At 44.6% G+C, this 24,236-nt stretch overlaps 1 protein-coding gene across 3 annotated transcripts; it reads right to left on the bottom strand.

Moving 5' to 3' along the window:
- Positions 1–3,209: 3,209 nt before the first annotated feature.
- LOC147609561 (uncharacterized) lies at positions 3,210–23,281 on the bottom strand. 3 transcript variants are annotated; one of them, XM_086787709.1, is made up of 5 exons: positions 23,239–23,281; positions 22,306–22,648; positions 21,981–22,194; positions 3,838–3,937; positions 3,210–3,733 (listed from the first exon to the last, which is right to left on the bottom strand). In XM_086787709.1, the coding sequence occupies exons 2-5, from the start codon at positions 22,644–22,646 to the stop codon at positions 3,456–3,458; spliced, it is 933 nt and encodes a 310-aa protein (XP_086643835.1). In that variant the 5' UTR covers positions 22,647–22,648; positions 23,239–23,281; the 3' UTR covers positions 3,210–3,455. The 3 variants fall into 3 exon arrangements, with proteins under 3 accessions (XP_086643835.1, XP_086643833.1, XP_086643834.1); XM_086787707.1 differs by having other exon boundaries at positions 23,100–23,239; XM_086787708.1 differs by lacking the exon at positions 23,239–23,281 and adding an exon at positions 22,878–23,208.
- Positions 23,282–24,236: the final 955 nt, after the last annotated feature.

The raw sequence follows: 24,236 nt of genomic DNA, 5'->3' as shown, positions 1-24,236 counted from the left end.
CATGAATCATCAAAGAGGTCCAAAATTGGGTTAAGCATGAGGAGCTAATGCTAAATGAGACATTCACATATAAAGAGTATTTGAATAAGGGTTTGACGATAAGAGAATGGCAATGATACAAAATGCTCAATTGAGGAGGCTTCATTCATTGATTTGAAAGGGAGAGGAGGGCTCCTATTATAGGTGGAGAATCACTCTCTCTTCCATTGTTACAAATTACAACATAAAAATCTTCAACCCTTCAGTGATATAAGGGTAGATGTCACCCCCATCAATTGTCCTCTTAGGCTAAGTCTTCTATTGATTATTAAATTGAAGACTTTTTTACTTTGAAAGTGTGATAATAGCCAAGTCTAAGTGGCATGTAGGTGGAGATCCCACTTACACATGGCGGAATTCTCCTCTTCCATGTAGGCATTCTAGAAGAATCTTTCCCAATTATGCACCTACACACACTCCTCCACATGCCTTCCACACTCCCCAACTTGTAGCCTTATGGTGAATACTATATTAATAATACAATTAAAGTCCATGTGAGCATGAAGGCCCACTTTTATTTTCCACATCACTAGCCTATCTACCATACCAAAGTATTTATCAAGCATACTTGTGGCATTTACAATGTGTGCACCCTAAATCAAGTAAAACCATTATATTTGAAGATAGAATGCTGTTATCAGGGTAGCCGCCAAACCGCCGCATCACCATGCCGTTATTCCATTGTGGTGGGTGCCGCAATCTTCTTGGACAAGCTTCTACCTTATTACGATTGAGAAACCAGCAAAATTTTCACGTCACATCTTCCCCCCCCCCCAACAGATCCTCCATGCTTGTCTTGGGGATCTGCTGGCCATGGTGCTCGTCGAGGGTAAAATATCTTTAGCCGGTACTCATTGGCACGTCTGGGAACCTCCTGGCCACACATTATAGATTTTTTGAGTCTGATTTGATTGCTAACACACGAACAATATATATGTGCGCATGTGTATAAATATATACATATTATAATCACAATTTAATGTGGGTGGAAAGTTGGCACACTTCTCCAAAAATTACAAGAACCAAGGAGTGTTCTCTTCCTTGGAAGAATACATTTGTACTTATGGACATAATAATATAGATTTGCGAGTCTCATTTGAACTTATGGAAAATACCATATATTTTTTAGTCTCATTTGTGTACCATAGACTTTTGAGCTGATTTGAGAGGTAACACACTAATATAGTGTGTGTGTGTGTGTGTGTGTGTGTGTGTGTGTGTGCAGTGTGTAAATATATAAATATTATAACCACAATTTAATGTGGGTGGAGAGTTGGCACACCTCCTCTCCAAAAACTACAAGAACCAAGGAATGTTCCCTTCCTTAGAAGAATACATTTGTACTTGTGTGATTGATGGCGTTGCACCCGATTTCTCACAAATTGCATGTGCAATGATCATGTCCTACATTTTCTACCTTGAAAGTGCTATTTGTATTCTCAAAGTGATTACATTAAAAACCCATCCAAAAGCATACAAACGTAAGGAGCATGTGATAGAATGTAAGGAGATCAACATCATGGAGCATGAACAAGGGTAGGAAAGTGGGTGCGTTAAAGATGAAGAGGTCCATGAGAGTATGCATTAAGCTAGGAGAGCATGGAAGGAGCAGCAAAGAAACTACTGACAAGGTCCTAGCATCAACAAATCTTCTATTTTCTCGTTCTACCTTAGCAAACAAGATCACAATAAATCAATTAGTTAAAAATATTTTTGATCATTATTTATTATAATTCAACTAAACATCTTAAAATAATTTCTATAAAAACACTCACCCGTATAGTATTTGACAATCATTAGTACGAAATTACTATAAGAAAAGGCATTGAAAAATGTGAAGTAAGCCTAATTACATGTGAAGCTTAAAATAATGTACCTATTACATAAGCACATGTCAACTCCTAGGCAAAGTTATTACCCAAAGGAGCTGACATATACAAAGCAAGCTCTGATCCTCTTAGCAAACTTTACTTTCTTCACCAAGAGAATTGACAAATGTAAACCAAGCTCAAGCACATGTAAACTCCTTAGCAAATTCATCTCCCTCACTGAAATTGACAAATGCAAAGCAAGCAAGAGCACATAAGTCTAGAAAAGTTAAAAGAACATCTACCTACATCCTTGCCAAAGACCCAAGGCGGTTTTCTTTTTTATATTAAAATTTCTCCCCAAATCCACAAGATTCGTAGAGAATGGTCCCAATAGACATGTATTTTACTTTATATGGGTCACTATTTCGCATGATAAGTGTTTAAAACAATCTTTTATACAAAATGTATAAAATGAATAATGTAAAATTTATGACATGTCTACATATAATCCAGACAAATATTCAACATGAAGATACTATACAAACATTATTTAAGAATTATTTGAACGGTCCAATTCCAATAATACAATTGCACATGAGAGAGAGAGAGAGAGAGAGAGAGAGATGATCATGGTGATGATATTTTAAAGTCCACTGGAGGGCCAAAAATATGGCGTTTAGGCAATGTACATAATTCATATGAGAGAGAGAGAGAGAGAGAGAGATTAACATCTATGAAAGGCCAAAGTGACCCATGAGACCAATACATGAAATCATAATGTAAGCCATCAAGGTCTTATGGCAAATCCAGTCATAAAAAAAGGAACATTAAATCAAACTAGAATGTAAAAAGGGCGCCCTCGTACTCTTTTCTTAACTTGCTATAAGATGTGATATTTGCAAAAGTACAAGAGCTTTTCCATCAAAAAGTATAACCCATTTACCTTCTTTATGTGCCTCTCAAACTTTAGTGAGATTAGCAACTTTTTGCTTTAGTTGTGCCTGGGTAAGCTCATTTCCATGCCACCCATCCTCTAGAGGGTGAAAGAATTTGTTGTGATATCCGGCCGTTTATCTGTTTCCTTGTTTGGGATACTGCCTGTAACAAACAAATTATATATCATGCCAAAGGGCCCTTGCCTTTGTGGCTAATACACCACGCTGCCCAGAAGGGGGAGTAAGGTCATACCTCGACACCTAAATTTTTAGTCATATAATGCAGAAAATCAAATATACCATGGATTTGCAGCTCTTGTAGATATTATATAGGGCTAGATGCAATTGTTTTAGCTGTTATGTTCTGTGTGGGAGCTTGAGTTTTTGATGTGCTCTGCAGTTTGCTGGAGCTGCCAATTAGTGCTCGGGTAAATGGCATCATCAATTACTTCAGAAATGTGTGTTTGCCTGTGTTGTATTTTTTCATTTTGTAAGTGATGATAGAGAACAATTTTGGGGATAAGCAGGGCTCAAAGATTGAAAGGATGAAGTTTCTCTTTGTTTAACCGATAATAATACAGAAGGCATAGACCTTATACCTAAAGTAATATTCAGCTTTACATGTATTTACAAATGCCAGAAGTAATAATAGTAAGTAACCAGTTTAAGCTCACTTGATAGCCACCCGCTTCACAACCACCACCAAGAGTACTGCAACTGCAAGCATCATGCATGAAGCCACCATCTTGTCTGTGGTGCTTGTACCTTCTTTTGAGAAGAATGTTTTTTCGACGGATGTGAATACGGAGCCTATAATCTCTGCAATCTTATCAAGAATCTGCACTACCTTTCCAGTAACACAGTCAAACACCTTTGAAGTGACCTTCAAAAAATGGATTTCCTCCTTGTCATCCTTGCGGCACGCAGACATCTTCTTGCCAGAAGTTTCTGCATGCACATAACAAAGCACACAAAACCCAGACAAGAACCCCAAGATTTTGGTCAACAAATCCTTGATATTCACATTTAAAAACGAAATGCAAGCATGGTACCATCTTCATCTTGTAAAGCTTGAGTGAGCTCTAGGACTTTCTCATTCCTTAGAACTGCTCTCCAAACCGCTGGATCACGTGCCAATGACTTGACTGCATCCTGCAAGATTCGAGACCAGTGTAAGAAAAATCTGTTGCCGCACGTGGCAAATAACCCCTGGAAATCAGAGAAACACATTGGTGAAATGGCACTACGTGGAGCTCAAAAGGCTATGAAAGATTGATTAATGGGATGTTGTCCAACCACACAAGTAGCCTAGAACCCACTCGGCTCAAAATTGGTAGAAGATTTTCAAGCAGAGTAGGAATTACCAAGCTTGTCTTCCTTCAATTGACAATGTGCATCAGCTTTGCTACACTAGAGGCTTTGTTCCCAAATGTAGCAAAGGAACCCTATTGCTATAGTTGTTAGAAGTCAAGTAACTCCTAGTATAACTAGCATTATGCTTTTACTATAATGGTCCTTATATGAACCACGAGGTTAATTGACATGTCCAATCATGTAACACATGATAATGATGATGATGATGATGGAAGGATCCTTTGAGATGCAAGCAAGACTAACATCACATGTGATATACAAGATGTGTCTCTTCTTTGCAATTGTGAGACTAGAAGCAGTTCCACATGAACTCGGGTACCCAGGGTACATTGTGCCCATGATGATGATGATGGAAGGATCCTTTGAGATGCAAGCAAGACTAACATCACATGTGATATACAAGATGTGTCTCTTCTTTGCAATTGTGAGACTAGAAGCAGTTCCACATGAACTCGGGTACCAAGGGTACATTGTACCCAGGGTACATTGTGCCCAAAAAAACAAGAAATATGCATGAAGGTGTGCATGGGGAATATATATTCCCACACTGTGTATGACTACAAGAAAGAGGACTTTGAAGTCCATAATATATATTCCCACACCGTGTGAGTAGTCATGTGGAAGGTGTGACTCATGGTGACATCGCTTGCTAAACATCAATTGGGAGAATGGGAGCCAGTTAATGTTAAAACTTGCATGAGATTATAAGCCTATGTGCTTAAACCCCTTCCTTACGCCACTTGCTTCAGTGGTGTTAAGAGCATGATGGCATGTGTACCAAGGTCCCTGCTTGGTGGCAATACACAAAACATTGACGTGTCATAACCCCCCTCCTTATCTCATTTTCAGCTCCTCTCTTAGAGATGTTACATGCTGATAGGGACACGTGCTGATTATGTGCTGCAATTGTTGCTACTTGATACTAATTAAGATGCACCAACTGAATACACATAGAAGAGAGGATTCAGCTAATCTACTGGATGTATTAAGTGCAGGAATAATCAAGAACACCCAGACCTCAGGTCAAGGCATGATAAAGGAGCTCCACCACAACTCCAAGCTCCAAGAGCTCCCCCTAAGCAAAAAGGCCTCCCATCCTCATAACTTCCCAGGTGCAACAGTTTGCACTCCTATAAAGAGGTGAGGTGAGGGAAATGACATGGGAATGGAACCTTTTATATGTTCAAGGCCTTTTTACACAGATCGGAAAACTCAAAAAAATAACACATGATATTATCTCATTTTGGGGGACAACTCGGGCAGAGAACCCTTCACCCACACATAAATGTATAGAAAGCCCAATCATAGTCTTTCTCATTAAGAGAGTGATCATGTACCTCTACGGTGGCTGCTATCTCCTGCTGCATAGCTTCGTCAAGATCAATGTTGCTATCACTCTGCTCCTTAAGTCTTATGTCTTCTTCAATAAGCATTATTGCTACTATGTCTTCATAAGATGTATCTTTGGCTAATAGGAGAACAATTAAGATTTGGGAAAAACGTGATACCTTTTGCATGCTCTTGAGGAGCCAAAAAAATCATCATCATCATCATCAACCATCCACCTAAGACTGGAGAGTTGTTGAGTGACAAACCCAATATACCTAAATGCAATGAGGTCATCACTTTCATTCATCTTTAAAGCAAAGAAGTTTTGCTTTAAGAATACTTTTGATGTCACGTGCATGCCCGTGCCATGGCTAATCTCCGGCATGAACAGCATAATCCCTGATTAGAATAAGCAGTTCGGACAGCATTTAGGTCATCTTCAGTGCCATCATCATCAGTAGTATTATCATCGGCATAAACATCACTACCATCATCATCAGTAGCAACATCAGCATCATCATCAGCGTCAGCAGCATCAGCATCATCATCATCATCACCACCACCATCAGCATGGGACCCCTGTCGGCTGCCTGTAGATAGCCTGTTGGCAACCAACAGGAGCCCTAGCAGCAGTGGGGCAGCACCCGGTGTGAAGGCCAGTCAAAGTGGGCAGGCAGTACAGTAAGCGCAGCATCTTATCAGAATTTTCATGTCCAAGACCTGGCCGACCAGCATCCTCCACAGTCCACACATATATAAGCAAAAGGCATCATTTTTCAGAAGTCAAGTCAGTCATTTGTCATAGCATTCAGTAGGAGTCATCGGTATAAGTCATGTAGGGTCAGAATTCACCCCTAAGGGGCTGACCGAGGGCCTAAGCCATGTACAAGCTTTTCAGCAAACTTTTTGTACCATAATAAATACAAGAAAAACCCTGACACCAATCTCTCTCTTCTGTCTTAAATCATCTTTAAATCGGTATCTTGTTCTTAATCAAGCTTAGGGCTATGGATCTCCGATCAATAAAGCAAGGCTTTCGCGCATGCAACATTGGTATCAAGATTCAGAGCATTCAGGCTCAACCCACTAAGCAAGTCCCAAGGAAGGTGCACAATTCCAGTTGAAGAATGCAACATGGTAGTAAATGGAGTAGTCTCCAAACAGGTGAAGCTAGAGGAAGCATTCCTTGAGGGTATGTACGCAAAACCAGTACATCATTAAGCTCTCAGATCAGTTGCGAAGGCCTGGCAACAAGCATGATCAGTTCCAATAGGTGATCCACCATTGTGTTAAGGGTAAGGGATAGCAGGCATGGGGACAGCATTGGAGCAGATGCTCAGTTCTTCAACAAGACTTGGAAGTGGAGATCAGAAGTGGAAGGTGTTCAGACAAAAATATTAGAAGATGTTTAGACAAAAATATTAAAGTTGAAGTCAAAGTCAGAAGTAGAGTCAAAGTTAGAAGTCCAAGGAGGAAGGATGATAGTGTCCACCCCGTAGTTTAGCAAGAGGGGATGTCACGTGCACGCCCGTACCATGGCTAATCTCCAGCATGAACAGCATAATCCCTGATTAGTATAAGCAATTAGGACAACATTTAGGTCATCTTTGGCATCATCATCATCAGTAGTATTATCATCACCATAACAATCAGTACTGTCATCAGTAGCAACATCAGCATCATTAGCAGCTTCAGCACCATCATCAACATCATCATCATCACCATTAACATGGAGTGCATGGGACCCCTGACAGCAACCAACAAGAGCCCTAGCAGCAGGCGGGGCAACACCTAGTGTGAAGGCCAGTCAAAGTGGAGTGCCTCGAAGTGAACAGGCACTCCAGTAAGCACAGCATCTTATGCAATAAAATCACAATTTTCATGTCCAAGACCTGGCCGACCAGCATCCTCCACACATATATAAGCAAAAGGCATCATTTTTCAAAAGTCAAGTCAATCATTCGTAATAGCATTTAGTAGTAGTCATTAGTAGAAGTCATAAAGGGCCAGAGTTCACCCCTAAGGGGCTGACCAAGGGCCTAAGCCATGTTCAAGCTTTTCAGCAACCTTTTTGTACCATAATAAATACAAGAAAAACCCTGACACCAATCTCTCTCTTCTTCTCTCTCCTCTGTCTTTATCATATTTAAATCAACATCTTGTTCATGATCAAGCTTAGCGCTATGGATCAATACAGCAAGGCTTCCGTGCATGCAACATTTGAATTCATAATTTTATTTCCAAACAAGCTTTCAATTTTTTCCCATACCTCCTTTGCAAACTTTTTGAGATCAAGATGTGAGGGCAAAAGGATGGAAGGAACAGATAAATGAGAGATCAGAGTAAAACCACACAGCATGAAATATGTGAGTGAATATATATAAAAAGGGGAGTGCAGATATTGTACAAGAGCCCTCATATGAGAGGTGACTTTGAGCAAAAAGAAGACCAGTGCATAAGCAGAGAAGGACGTCGGAGCTGAAGCACGGTCAATGACGAAGGCTCGCGTCGATATGAGGCAAAGCACTCCGAGGTGATAATGGCAGTGGAAAAAGGTAACGTCGATGACAATGATGGTGGTAGTCTCTGATGACACGGGTGCTGCATACCTGAAGCAGGGAGGGCTACTGTCCCGAGTGGTGCAAGCTCTGGTGACACGGGTGCTGTGTACCTGAAGCAGAGAGGGCTACTGTCCCGATGTAGCAAAGAGGGCTGCTGTCCCGAAGTGGCAGAGAGGGCTGCTATCCCGAGGGCTGTGCCAAAACGCACAAGATATGCTAGATGTGAGCCCTGATGTATGCGCTGAAGAAGGCTGAGATAAACGCTGATATAAAACCTGACGTAAGCCTGATGTAAGCGCAGATGTGGGCTGATGTGAAGCGTTGATGTGAGCTGCAGCAAAACGCAGGTGTCTGCTGAAGCAAAATGCTGATGTAAGCTGATGTATAAACGCTGATATATGCTCTCATGTTGGCGCTGGCATATGCTGAGATGAAACGCAGATGTGAGCTGATGTAGGCCTGATGAAAGCGCCAGAATACAGCCTGATGTTGGCTGATGTGAGCCCTGAAGTAGGCGGCCTAGACCAGCAGAGGAAAACACAGATGAGAGCCTCTGCTTCTTGTAGGCGGCCAGATGGTACCTGATATGGCGATGAAGTGGTACACTGGATAATGAGGAATGGGCAATGCTATTTATAGTAAAGGAGGGTGCTGGTCGGTCACCATAAAAGTGTAGGCCAGCAGCCAAGACAAAAACCCCAAAAAATATGAAATATAAAATAGCCAAAAAAATCCCTTTTTAGGGCTGGAAAAGTGTTGTTTCTTCACAACCCCTCTCAGGCCAAAAAAGGGACCATGAGAGAAGATGAAGTATGCCAGGGTCCCACACAAACATAATGGCAGAAGGAATGTATCCCCCTTTGGAAACAAGATCTGATAAAGTCGGAGAGGGCGATCGTGATGGCAAAGGTGGTGTGGATGTGGTGATGTGCATGGGTTGATCGTCTCCCAAAGTATGATCGTGAACAGGATCCTCCATTGAGTAAGAAATCCCAGTCCCTATGTGGTCCAAATCAGAGTTTGGAGAAGCATCTTCTGGTGAGAAGAATCGGTCCTCCGGGAGTGCGGGTAGACGATCCATGCTGTGTGCTCTCGAGGTCTTCAATCCCTTTGCTCACGATAGCTCTAATACCATGTGAGGGCAAAAGAACGGAAGGACCAGATATACTAGAGATCAGAGTAAAACAACACAGCATGAAATATGTGAGTGAATGAATATATATAAAAAGGTGAGTGCAAATATTGTACAAGAGCCCTCATATGAGAGGTGACTCTGAGCAAAAAGAAGACCAGTGTAGAGGCAGAGAAGGACGTTAGAGCTAAAGCACGGTCGATAACGAAGGCTCGCGTCGATGTGAGGCAAAGCACTCCGAGGTGAGAGTGGCAGCGGAAAAAGGTAACGTCGATGACGATGATGGTGGTGCAGTCTCTGATGACACGGGTGCTACATACCTCAAGCAGAGAGGGCTACCGTCCCGAGTGGTGCAAGCTCTGGTGGCACGGGTTAAAACCGGCCTTCAGAATCTTGATGGGCGGTGAGCACACTTAATCACGCTTAAGACTCTTTATGAACTGGAATAATAAACTTGGAAGGAGGAGAAGAAAAAGAATAAGTGGAGCTAGAGTGCTCCTGCACAAAAGACCAATTGGCCCCAAAGCGTGGCGCCCTCGCAACTATTTATTTATCACTTGAGGTCGGTGTGGCCCTTGTACAATTCCCGAGAAGATGCCTCCTTGCTTCACATGGAGGAGATCTCAAACTTTCACCCAGTTTGTGTTATGGGATACAAGAGCCTTGACTCTCTATTTATACAAATTTTGGGGTGAAAAGCATAGCTTTTCCCCCTTAAAGAAAAAAAACTACAAGTGCTTTTCCAAAAAAAAAACTCTTTCGAATAGCTTTTCCTCTCTTTTTTTTAATATTTAAAAATAGAATAAAATAAATAAATGTGGCGCTTTAGCGTTTTCTTCCTTTTCGAAAATTGGGCTGCCCGGCGCTTTTCTCCATCGCGCTTTTCCTTGCGCTTTTTCCTACTGCCCGGTTGCCCATCGCTTCGCCTCTCTTTCTCTTGCTTGTGAGCGCATGCCTGCCTATGTGGCAGTGCCCATACCTGTGCAGCCAGCCATCTACATGGCAGCACTTGCAACCAGTCGACTCACCTGCTGTGAGCCACACGTGCGCCTGTGCTTGCCACATCAGCGCCTGCACATGTGCGCCACGTCAGCTGCAGTCCAGCCTGAGCAGCCAGCCATACCTGCACACGTGTCAGCTGACGCTTTAGCGTTTTCTTCTTTTTCGAAAACTGGGCTGCCCGGCGCTTTTCTCCATCGCGCTTTTCCTTGCGCGTTTTGCTGCTGCCCAGTTGCCCATAGCTTCGCCTCTCTTTCTCTTGCTTGTGAGCGCATGCCTGCCTACGTGGCAGTGCCCGTACTTGTGCAGCCAGCCGTCGACATGGCAGCGCATGCAGCCAATCGACTCACCTGCAGCAAGCCACACGTGCGCCTGTGCCTGCCACGTCAACGCCTACACACGTGCGCCATGTCAGCTGCAGTCCAGCCTGAGTAGCCAGCCGTACCTGCACACGTGTCATCTGCCACGTCACCTGTGCCATGTGGCAATGCCAGGTCACCTGTTGGCTGCAGACTGGCTGTGCTTGCAGGGCTAACTCACAAATTGCCTCAGCTGTTGCTCCTACAACAAGGTAAGAGAAAAACACATAAACATGCACACATATTACACACACACACCAAACATGTATCTGCATCCACACACGTGTATAAACTTACACATGCATATACAGGATTAGAATGATCAGTGAATGCTAATCAAGATTAAACATAATCACAATGCTTAAGAAAAAGGGTAAAATACTCAATCCTGTAACATGGGTCCCGATGTAGCAGAGAGGGCTGCTGTCCCGAGGGCTGTGCCAAAACGCACAAGATATGCTGGATGTGAGCCCTGATGTATGCGCTGAAGAAGGCTGAGATAAACGCTGATATAAACCCTGACGTAAGCCTGATGTAAGCGCAGATGTGGGCTGATGTGAAGCGCTGATGTGAGCTGCAGCAAAACGCAGGTGTCTGCCGAAGCAAAACGTTGATATATGCTCTGATGTAGGCACTGGCATATGCTGAGATGAAATGCAGATGTGAGCTGATGTAGGCATGATGAAAGCGCCAGAATACAGCCTGATGTTGGCTGATGTGAGCCCTGAAGTAGGCGGCCTGGACGAGCAGAGGAAAACGCAGATGAGAGCCTCTGCTTACGGAAGTGGGCTCTTTGTCCCGCATGATACGAGACATCAAAGCATAGTTCACCTGAAGAAGCTCCGCTGTGTTGCTTTTATCTCGGACTCTATGTGATCTTCAAGGGCCGTCCTCTGTGGTCCACTCGGAGGGTAGCTCCGTGACACTTGACTCCCGAAGGGTGTCTAACAACCACCTAGGTACTCGAACAAATCGTGGAGCCTCCTGTGGTCGCGGGGCTCTACTCCAGCTGCGGGCTCAACCTCCTGTGATGACTGAGGTGGCTCAACTGGAATGATAGTCTGGGAATCATCATCAGACTCCTCTGGATCTCCAAGAAGTGGCGGCTCCTCGACAGTGGATGCTGGAACATGCTCGTCAAAGACCACATCCCGGCTGACAACAATCTCGTTCCTTTATGGATCATACAACCTGTATCCCTTGGAAAGAGAGTTATACCCCACAAATACCAACTTGCGGGACTTGGAGTCAAGATTTCCCCTCTGCTTCTTCGGAATATGTACATACGCATCACTCCCAAAGACACGGAAGTGCGAGACATCGGGTTTCCTGCCAAAGTATGTCTCAAATGGAGTCATATGGGGTACTGAAGTCGTCGGAGATCGGTTGATGGTATAGATAGCCGTTGCCACAGCCTCACCCCAAAGTGGACGAGGAAGATCACGATGCTCCAGCATGGTCCTCACCATCTCCACCACAGTCCTGTTCTTGCGTTCAACAACTCCATTCTCCGAAGGCGATCCAGTATTGGCCAGTTCCCTTTTGATGCCATGATCTGCACAAAACCTGAAAAATACAGTCGAGGAGAATTCACCTCCTTTATCAACCCTGAGAGTCTTAACCTGAAATCCAAACTCTTTCTCCACCATCATGTGCCAATCCTTGAACCGAGCAAAAGCTTGGTCCTTCTCGGAAAGAAAGTAGACCCACGTGAATCTGGTACAATCATCAACAAGCAGCATAAAATAGAGAGATCCTCCCAAAGATGGTATCTGCTGAGGTCCACACAAGTCAGTGTGAATCAACTCCAATGGTTTCGAAGCCCACCTGGAAGCCTACTTCGAAAAGGATTCCCTGTGCTGCTTACCACGTATGCAAGAACTGCAACGTCCTTGCCTACTACCAACATCTGGCAAGCCAACCACCATCTGGTCCCGGAAGGCGCGCCTCAATGCATCCACATTTAAGTGGCCGAACCGAAAGTGCCAACCTGAGAACCTGTCAATGAGGAGAGTGCAGAGAGCTTGTAGATGCCATTCTCCACACCGCCTTCCCAAACAACTTGGCCAGTCTCACGGTCCCTTAGAGCAACTGAATGCTCCTCAAATTCCACCCGAAAGCCAGTCTTGCATACCTCATGCACTGACAGAAGATGAAAACCCAGAGCAGGAACACGGGAAGCATGCTTGCCTCCCTTGCCGTCGGGAATAATCTCCATCCGGCCCTCACTATGTATCGGAATAGTGGAGTTGTCGCCAATAAAGATGCGACCTGACTGCCGTTTCAGATCCAGAAAGAAGTCACGGGATGGAGTCATATGCCTGGAAGCACCACTGTCGAGAATCCATTCCCAGGTATCCTTCGCAGTGAAGCCAACTGCCTCCTCGTTCGAAGATGATGAAGCATCGGAGTCCAACATCTCTAAGTGCACAAATGCCGGAGTCTTTGCAGCTGAGGCTGAGGAATCAGCACTCTTCCCTGTCCGCTTAGGGCACTTCCTCCAGTAGTGGCCTTTCTCGCCACAATCATTACAAGATCTTTCGGCCTTCAGCTTCTCTCGTTCTGAATCAGGCTTCTTCTCAGAAGACTTCTCCGGTGAAGCCTTCCCTTTGCCCTTGTTGGTATTCCAGCCTTTCGACCGTTGGCCAGTTAAGGCCTCTGAACCTCCGCTGTGAGGAGGGTTCATGAAACGTTCCTCCTGGTCCAAGACCATTGGCACAAGCTCCTCCCAGGTTATGGTGCTGAGCCTACCACTCATAATCAACGAGGAATAGAAAGCAGAATACTGTGCCGGCAAATGGGAAAGCAAAGTGATGGCCATATCTTCAGATGATATCTCTTTCCCAGCTTGTAGGACTTCCTGCTGAAGAGCCTGCAGCTTGTTGATGTGTTCCCGCATCGTCGAGGACTTTGCAGGGTTCAAAACCCGCATCTACACTTCCAAGGAGATCCGTTTCATGGGTGATACCCTATTATACAAAGAAGCCAAGTGCTCCCAAATGCCTCTCGCCAGCGTCATGTGCTTTATATGGTTGATCACTTGTGGTGTGCAATTGAGGAAAATAAACGACCGGACCCTGGCGTTGACACGATCCCACGTGTGCCTGTGCCTCGCGGTCCTTCCTCGTCGACAGTAACTCCCCTTCCTCAGCTTCCGGCCTTGGAACCCCGATGATGATAAAATCAACAAGGTCATAAGACTCCAACACCGACTCCATCATGACCTTCCAGATGCCGTAATTGGACCCGTCCAACTGACGATCCACTGGGAATGTGGGGAGAGTCGGAATCTTCACGTGCTTCTCAGCCATCTCTAGTAAATCTGCCATTGCGGAGAGTAACCTGAAAGGGTGGGTGGGTGGGAAAAAAAATCTGTAAACCTGCAAGTGGCTGTCCAGCACCTAAGCCCGCCTTCCTCTTGCACCTTCTCTTCCCGTACAGCCCCAAAACAGTCCACCAATCAGCAGCCTAACGCTCCCCCTCTTGCTCAGAAAAACTCCCAAGATCTATCTCGAGCATAGGGCTCTGATACCGTGTCAGAATATGCAGCGGAAATGATAACCAAACTTGGGTAGACAAGAGCAAGTAGACTGCAGAAAATAAACAGCACAAGAAATACAGAGAGATAGGTGTGTAAACTCTTCTCTATACACAAGATCCCGAGAAAACTGAATGAATAAGTGGTGGGGGCAAGGGGCCTATATATATGCCCGTGGGAGAGCAGTCGGCCAGCATAAAAGGTGCCCACGACTGCATAAATGCAGTCGGCCAGCAACAGAAGTGTCCACGACTGAATAAATGCAGTCGGCCAGCAGTCCAGTAGCCCACGCATCACTTGTGTGCAGTCGGCCAGCCACAGGATTGCTGTTGGGACAGTCGGCCAGCCCTGGAGTGCTCTTGCCATCCTCTGGCAACCCTCCCCACCACTAGAAAAAAAAATGGAAAAAAATAGGGAAAAATACGGGGAGTGAGGAAAAATGATAAAACACCTTATACAGGGCGGGCACACCCACAACAGAGGCCCTGGTGTATAAATATAGACAGGAGATGACTTCTAACAAGTTATTGTATTATAGAGAGTCTCGCGAGTTTGTGAGAGCTCTATGGTCTTGGAGCCTCGATCTAGTGCAGACGTGCACCTGCTTTACGTAGCCGAGGCCGGCAGCAATCTCGAGGCCCGCGAGGGCAACTTCGTGGCGGTATGGGACGTCGCGAGGAGGAGATTGGTCGGTACGTCATAGTTAGCTCAGCTCGTGGCTCGGTGGGACAGCCAAGACTGTGGGCTTGCCCACGGCTGTCATGGTTGGGAGGTGAGTCAGGCCTGCATCCCCTTGTTGTTTGTTTGTTTGTTTGTTTGTAGGATTCGAGTTTCGAACCAAGATCGATCACGAGGGGATCCGTGGGGATTTGACACAACGAGAGGAATCTGTGGGGATTTTACCAAGGCTTACAGACCTGTTATTTCTCTCAGCCACACCATTTTGCTGAGGTGTGTATGGCACTGTACATTGATGCGTTATGCCTTTTTCAGCCATATATACATGAAATTCCTTGGATATATACTCCTCCCCTGGATCTAAATGAAGGGTGCCAACTTTACATTCACGTGCATTTTCAACCATGGATACAAAGTGCCTAAAGCACATAAAAACCTCTTATCTTCTGCTTTAATGGATACACCCAGCTATATCTGGAATAATCATCAATAAAAGTGACGAAGTAAAGATATTCCCCAATAGATGGTGTCCTCATAGGACTAATCACTATATATACGCTGTAATTTCTTAACAACTCTCACAGATCAATCCTTTGGAAATGATGCCTGATGCATTTTACCAAGAATACACTCCTCACATACATGTCTAGCAGCCTGCAGGGCTCTCAAGAGTTAGCAACTCAAACACCATATCATGCCTTTGAAGACGTAACAAACTGCCATAATTCAGATGGCCAAATCGTGCTTGCCATAATTCTGCATCACTCATAGTACGAGTCATAGAGACTAAGCAAGCATCATGCTGCAACTTCTCAAATACATCCATCTTGTATAGACCATGAAACAAGATATCTGAGACAATGATAGAATAACCATCATTTCTATCCTGAATTGTTCATCTGTCATACACAAATTTCACCATCAAGCCTGACAAGACTAAGGCTGAAACTAACAGCAAATTCTTCTTAATGCCTGGCACATATAAAACTTTAGAAAGAGTAAATGCACCCTGAAACCGGCCTGACGGGCGGTGAAACAAACACTCGCACATAAAACACTTCAACACCAGTGAGAACCTAGAAAAGGAAAATATACGTGGGGAGCTAGAGTGCTCCTGCAAACAGTACACGGACACCGATTGGCCCCAAAACGTAGTGGCGCCCCTTGCGGTATTTCTTTAATTGGTTATAAGAGCTTTGATTACAATAAGGCTGGAAACTCAGCCGTCACAATAGAACCCCTAAAGCCTGCAAAGAACCTGCATCATGGCTTCTTGTCCACTCGGCATCCACAAACAAGTCCAGCCATTGTTCACATCAAAAGACTCTCTCACATTTGAGTCTGTATACAGAAGCTTTCTCCTATGATCAAGGCTGCCACAACCATCCATAGCCTCTCCACTATGAACAGCATCACACCCTAACACATCCAGTGCTTCTACATCACAACACAGACTCCCAAACTGTCTCTCAAAAGAGACTCGCATCACAGCACAGCATACCATACAGTCGACACACATGTACCAACCCTCTCTACCTTCCAAGGTTACTATCCATCTCTCTCATGGATTCCCTGTCCCCTGCCCAATCAGAAGGTACAGGAATGGAAACATGTGTCCATTCCTGTACCTTCTGCCTGCATGTGACCTCTCTCCGGGAAAAACCCAAAAACATGTTTCCTCGAGAAACCTACGACCTGTTTCCACATGAAACCCTTAGGCCTGTTTCCCTTTGAAACTTCTGTCTTGTTTCCATACAGAACCATTCATGGCACCATTCAACAACAGTACCAACAACGGCATACATCTAGTTACCTGTTCCCTCATGAAACATCTGGAAACATAGTGATGCCCATAACTGTAAGTCCCTCTGTTCCTTTCTAGCACGAAGAAAACAATCTGCTCCATGAGCACGCAGCCATGCGAGCTTGCTTCACTCCCATGCCAAGAAACATAACCAAATGACCTGTACTTGCAGCCAGAAACCCAAGTACATAGCTGAATTTGCAGCCAAACAAAGACAGCCCATAAACAGTCCTCGAACTGATCTCAAAACAGTCCCGAACCAAAGCAAAGAGAAGCTGAAAGTTCCATCAGTTGAACGCCATCGACATGATGTCTATGTTCATGAAAAACCAGCCCCTCCTTTCTGCAAAAACACGGCGTCCTCCGAAAAGCACACCTGGCTGCCTGTGTGTCTAGAGAAACCAACCTGTAAGCTGCAGCCCGACTCTTATGCAAAAGAGCATGTGTTTCAGCCCTCTGCGCCTGCAGTCCAGCCCACCTTCTGTTCTGGAACCCAACAGTCGCCAGATAGAGAGGGCACGTGTGCTACCAATCCAGCCCACCTCCTGTCCTGCAGCCCAACAGTCGCCAGACAGAGAGAGAGGGAGCAGTGCTGGCTGTCCCCACGTGTACGCCCCTATTTCTCCTGCAGTCCCCTCTTTCCAAGAGAGCCTCTCATGCCCTGTTCAGTCCAGCACCTCTGCAGTTGTGCGCTTCCTACAGCTGCCTGCAGCCCATCGCTTGCTTCCATGAGAGAGAGAAAGAAGCACGAGAAACCTGCTCACCGTCCAACACAACCTGCAGTCCAACCCGCCGGTTGTTCCCTGCAGACCTGCGCAGCTTTTCAGCAGAAAGAGGGAGAGATCCCCACACCGTTCAGCTCCTGCCCGACTGCTTGCTCACACAAAAGCAAGAGAAGGAAAAGAGGCGTGTAACGGCAGTCCTGTACGCAGCCAAACTCCAAAACTTCAGCGCTGGCCGCCTGTGTACCAGATGAGCAGCCCTTCTGACTGGAAAACACACCACCCTCAAAAGACAGGCGCCTCCCCCTTTTTCTGCCCGCCAACCCCTCTTTTTTCCAAAAAAGACACACGTGGCCCCAATAATAGCATAAGGGACACGTTTTCTTTCATGAAGGGCATTAAAATATTTTTTAAAGGTTTTTAAAACCTTTTGAGTTAAAGTCTCTTTGCCCCCTTCACACTTGGGGTTGTCCACACATGGGCTTACTCTTTGACTCCAATCTCATGCCATTCACACTGTCCACCATGTCCCCGTGCACTCCACCATGTCCCCGTGCACACCTGCATACTGTCCAAAGAAAAACACAGGGTCGTGACATACCCCCCTCTTGAAAAATAGCAAGCGTCCTCGATTGCACTCAATGGCACAGTAAGGCATCTTATGAGCAAAGACGCCCCATATGGCAAAAACAATGGCCCTCCAATGCATCTAGGTGATAATACAATCATCCTGCACAATAGGCCACACTGTCACATCAAAGTGACAAACCACTCTTGCTTGTTCCTTCAGAACCTATAGCAAAAGTCTAAAACCAAATGGAAACACGTTAACTGTGTTAGCCAAAAACAAAACCATGCAATTTTTTACATATGACACACATATGCATGACACAAATATGCATTCGCAAACAATATGCTCCTCAAAATGCTCTACCTACTCTAAAGTAACAGTCGAAGGGCTGCTCGCAAGCCTTACGCCCATGGGCATCCCGCAGGACCCACGACTGATGGTACAACATGAGCATATGAAAGCACTCAATGCATCCAAACACTACATCCAATAAGTACTTCCCACATATGTCTCATGGCCATCCCGCAGGAGTCACACCCAGTGGTGCATCCATGAACATAATAAAGCACTTGATGAATCATACCAATATACATGCAGCACACGACACAATTTAGAGTATTTCCCAATGTATTCTCAATGATACCAGGTTCCAATGGCACCAGAATACAATAATACCTCATGCATACATGCACAAATAGAGTTCAATCCATATATGAACCAAACCAACTCTAGGACTGCTCGCAAGATTTATGCCCTCCATAGAGTTATCCATAGTTGCAGTTATAGTTCAAGGTGCGCGCGACTATGAACCATACTCAACCATCATCTCATGTGTCAAGAACACAAGATCATAGAAGTCCCATAAGCAGATGTACTGTCAGCCTCAGTACCTTCGGGTGAATACAAAGATGTCACCAAGCGACTCCTAGATAACAAATGAGCCTGTCTGTAACAAGAGAGCGGAGGTGCTACCCCCCTCTTGAGCATCAGGCAATGCTCCAGACCTATGCTCTGCTGAACCTGAATGAGCCATAACAAGAGTCGGCTCTAACTCAAAGGCATCAAGATAAAGCTGCAATTCCTGAGGTGAATCTGCTAAGTCACCCTCCTCCATCCACTTCGCATCCATCAGTGAACCTCCTCCATCCACTTCATATCCATCAGTGAACAGCTCTTGAACTTCACAGGATAGCGAGGGGAAACCTTACCCTGTACCTTTCTTTCCTTATGTGCCAGTATCTGCTCGGGAATAAGAACCTCGTCAAGTTCCTCCACTTCCGTCTGAGCCTCATCTGATACATCCTCAAGCACCCAAAACCTGCTTGCACTCCACCCAAGTGGTAAGCACAAGTCCTTGATGAAGCATAGTAGATCACCACTGCTAAACACCCATGAAGCCTCTAAGAAGATACGACCGGTGACAAACTGTCGAATGTTTTGCACCATAGCACTTCAACTGCTTCTTGTTCCTGGCCAACTACTTCTTGTCCTTGGTGTCTTTTCTCCTAAGCTTCATCTTCAGCTCTTGCTCTTCACCTCATATAGGCAAAGACACACAACCCTGCACTGTCTCCTACACTTCCTTTTCACTTTCCACATGTTGAAGCTTTTGATGTGACTCTCATGAGACAACCACGAGCTCGCGCCCTTAGGAAAGTTGGCGATTGTCCCAACCAGAGCAACCACGGACTCGCCTCCTTGAGAAAGTCGACGATGTCCCGGCAACGGAACCTTGAAACCGGTCTGACGGGCGGTGAAACACACACTCGCACATAAAACACGTGTGCCAGATACAAAATATAAGTACACATCCCAAAATGAGTAGATAAGAGGGTGTACATACGTACACACGAGAAAATAAACCTCCTAGTATGGAAAAAAGTACCCCGATGATCCTAAGCATGTTCACACATCACTACCATATAATGCTACACGAAGGTACATTTTTCAATCCTTTGAATATAGGAGTGGATGCACTAGACGAGCATCACTCTCGGTCCAGCCGTCTCATCATTCTGAGCCTACTATAGTCGACGTAAAAGATGCCGTTCGCGCCAGACAGTCTCCTTCTCGGAGTCCCTCTCCACCAGACTCTCCACATAGTTTCCATTCACCCTCACCAGCTCGACGTCCGGGTACTACTGTTTTGCCGACCGAGTTCTTCCCCCATGCCTCAAGTGGAACGAACTAAGTTGCTTAAGCTTTTGAAGCCTCCCAAGTTCAATGAGAAGATGGACTAAGAAGTCCTCACCAACTAGACCCAAAAGATGGACGTACACCTCACCTATAGCATGCCACGTGGAGCATGGAGTAGTGTGTACAGCCAGTGGACAGAAGTCACGTAAGTGCACGCCTGCGGGCTACCTTGGGACTGGTGTCTATGCCACGTGGCACTGCCACAAAGTAGGAACCCACTGGACAACAGGTTGGCAACCCTTTGTGCTGGTCATGAGAATAATATAAACAGGTCAATAGCATTTAATGTTTCATCAAATTCATCTGCGATTCTCAACGCTAGTCGTACATAGAGCGTTCCTCTACATGTGTGGGCTGGCCAAGACATCTTCAGCACAGCGTGGGTTGTGACTTGCATCTTCACTCTCAGCCATCTCTTATACTCGAATTTCAGCTGTAATACTTCTTCCTTATATATATGTATGTATGTATGTGTACCTAGATGAATCCAAGAACATACCCAAATTCACCTTTTAGAAACGTGCATGCTATATACTCATGGTAGTCAACCCACAAGACTATATAACTATCAACTCCATTATGCATAGTATGGACTAGATACTACGACATCCCCACTAACGTCATCAGTGCCCAACAGTGGGTGTAGAACTCTGTATCAAGATATACCCACACACACACACACACACATACACACACATAAGAGCATATATTCACACAAAGCTCTTCGTACTGAGTTTCTGTCAAACCTCCGGAGATGCAGGGCAGACTCAGCCATAATGAGGCCTAGCACTAAGGGAAGTAGCAAATAGAAAGAATTAGTACAGTAAATAAGTAGTTGATAGGGCAAATGCACCGCTAAAGATAGAAAGAATAAGCACAATATCAACTGGCCGCAACTCGGACGAAAACTTCACAATGTGAAATCTACATGTCCACTATAATACAGCTGAATTATATACCTAGATGAATCCAGGAACATGCCCAAATTCACCTTTTAGGAACGTGCATGTTATATACTCATGGTAGTCAACCCACAAGACTATATAACTATCAACTCCATTATGCATAGTATGGACTAGATACTACGACATCCCCAATAACATCATCAGTGCTCAATTATAGCGGGTGTAGAACTCTGTATCAAGATATGCTCTCACACACGCACTCCACACACACACAAACACATAAGAGCATATATTCACACAAAGCCCTTCGTACTGAGTTTCTCCGGGGATGCAGGGCAGATCAGCCATAATGAAGCCTAGCACTAAGGGAAGTAACAAATAGAAAGAATTAGTACAGCAAATAAGTAGTTGATAGGGCAAAAGCACCGCTAAAGATAGAAAGAATAAGCACGATATCAACTCGCCGCAATACAGAACAATAGTTTTAGGACTATTTGCTAGACCTCCTCATCGATTCGAGCAATCTGCCAGATAGGGAATACATTTATGCTGCAGAACCTTGGTGCGATGGTGGACGACTAAGCACACCTGTAGAATGGGAAGGATGGGGATTTTACAGTGACTTCAAAAAGTAGGCCAACTTGCGACTGTAGTTGCCTTTATTTGTGTTCTTGCATTAGTTGCATTCACAATTTGATGGGTGCCAGTTACATAGAGTGACTTCAAAAAGTAGGCCCAACTTGCGGACTGTAGTTGCCTTTATTTGTGTTTTAGTTTTGTGCACTCTCTCCTCTTGTGTCCTCCTTTAGATTAGGATCACAACATGGGCTGATCCATTTGCTAAACCATAGCCCTACCTAGTAGCTGAGCATGACACGCATGCAATTAATGAAGAGGGAGGATGCATGTGGCAAATGGATGAAGAATTTCAAAGAAAAGCGAGAACATAGTAGCACACATCATGTAGTTGATAAACAAAAGATAATTGATAGCTCCTTTGCTATTAGACTGTGGAGACCATCCATACCTGAACCTTGGCATTTGTCTGCAACAATTGAAATGCATAGTACACAGAGCTGCTTCCTGTAACAAGCAATCCCAAGCAGGCAGACAAAGAAGACAGTTGCTTGTCTGCCACTTTCTCTTGATCTACAGCTGCCAGAACAAATTTCGTTTGCTCATCATCTAGCATAGGCTCAGGTCGGCTCTCTTCCAAAACTGGACTGGCTGCAGGTACAGAGCTGCATTAAACCATGATTCTAAAATTATAAAGGAGTCCCAATTTTTGTTAAGCTCAAGGTCAAGTTAAAAATGTCAAAGCTCGTGTCCTAGAAAGGGAAAAGGATACTCACACACGAAGGGCAGTATGAAGCTCTTTGGTGGCCTCTTCGACCTCTTCCTCGGACGGCGCCAGGGCAAACACGAGGTGATTGTGTGAACCCTCCTCCTCTGAAGCATACTCCGTATCCACATACTGCACATCCACCATAGGTTTAAAGGGCAGTGCTGGGGAGCTGCCGGATACCTCCTTCTGATGCAAATTTAGGGCAGAGGAGATGTTCAAATGCTCCTGTGAACTGGACGAGGAGACATGGCAGAATGCGTCTGAAGACGAAGGGGCTGCTGCCGTCACACCTACTGTCGCAGCCCCCATCAAACGCGCCATGCCCTGGATCATAGCTCCCGCAGCCATCACTGTCGGAGCAAATTCAAAGTTAGGGTTTTAAGAGAATCCCGTAGTACAGCATATTAGGATTCGAGTGAAAAAAACAGATTGACAAAATCAAGGCTTCTCTTGGAGCATTCATATAAAATTAGGATTTCTGCTACAGCTCTCCCACATATTTAGGGTTTCTCTGAAAGCATTGATAGGAAAGAAATGGCACAAAAAACTAGGGTTTAAAACATGAAGGAGAAATCAAACGTAATCCGGCTATGACAGCGATGATATAGGGTTCCTTAAAATCCGGATTTTATTGCATGCAGAAAATATGTCAGTTCCGAAAATTGGGGTTTCAGAAGATTAGGGCTGCTTTCTGAGCCAAAAAACAGAAGATTAGGGTTTCGGTGAAAGCAGCTATTACAGTTTCCGCAAGCTTATGAGTTTCAGATGATTAGGTTTTCTGTGAATCAGTGTTTCTGTTACCTGTAGCTTCTAAAAATTGGGGGTAGGCAGCAAATTAGGGTTTCTGCGGAATCAGACAATCATGGTTAAGCACCGCTTGGCGCTGATTGTGATCTAATTAAAATTTATGTAAGTGTACGACAAAGCAGAGTTTCTGTACCCGACAGAGTACTGACAAATTTCCTTAGTAACCTTGAAAAACTTTTATTGTACGTGTATTAATTAAATGCCATTGACGTGGTATTTATTAATACAACTTTAGTACACAAGTTCGTCTTTTTTCAAATAAAGGCTGCTTATATTTAGAGATTAGAGAAAGGGGTTACAACATATAGAGAGCTCTAATGAGCACAATATCCTTGACATGATAGTCTCTCTTATCATCAAAAGTTCCTAAATTGCACGCCACATGTTTGTCTTTGACTTTGCTGAGAAGTTTTCCTAAGTGTGAGTCCAGATCTTTCAGCCTTCTTTGAATGTATCTTTCACATGCATGAACTAGATTCTCTTTCAGCCAGATATTAGTAGGATTATTGTTAAACATAAACTCAAGTCTATGTAACCAAATACACCACAGCATTTTAGTTCTCAAAACTGCCCATAATTCCGTGGTGCACCCAATGCTTTCTCCTAGTAACAAATTTTTCCATCCTAGAGAGTACCTATTCCAATTCTGAATGCATCTGGCCAAGGCATTAAATCACCCTTTTGCTAGGGGACAGTGGATGAAGATGTGCATGTCATTCTCCAACTCATGGCATTTGTGGCATTTCCCATCTCCAACATTAATTCTGAGAGCTTTTTGTTGTGTCCAAAAAGAACTCTATGCATGATCAACCAAGCCAGGCAAACTTTCTTAGGTTCCACATACTTGTTCCATAGCTTACCAAACAGAAAGTACCATACACCCCATCTCTTGTTTAATTTGCAAACAGTGAATAGGGGGGGTACACAGTTTGGGGGGAATGGGGAAGAGATCAACCTAGGTCTTCCACTGAAATGCTTTGGGGTGTGGGAGATCTCTGATTGTTAGAAGCCAGGTATCAGTTATGTTCCACAAACTTATTCTTGTCTAGCTCAGCATTAGACACATTGTAGACTCTGATCAGATCAGCTCTGGACATCCAGGACTTATTGTCCTAGTCCCAAAGATCCCAC

Source organism: Cibotium barometz, chromosome 51, assembly GCF_041138505.1.
Source record: "Cibotium barometz isolate CiBa-2024 chromosome 51, ASM4113850v1, whole genome shotgun sequence".
Lineage (NCBI taxonomy): Eukaryota > Viridiplantae > Streptophyta > Polypodiopsida > Cyatheales > Cibotiaceae > Cibotium > Cibotium barometz.
Note: the sequence above shows the minus strand (reverse complement) of the source record. Positions and strands in the feature narration are given on the sequence as shown.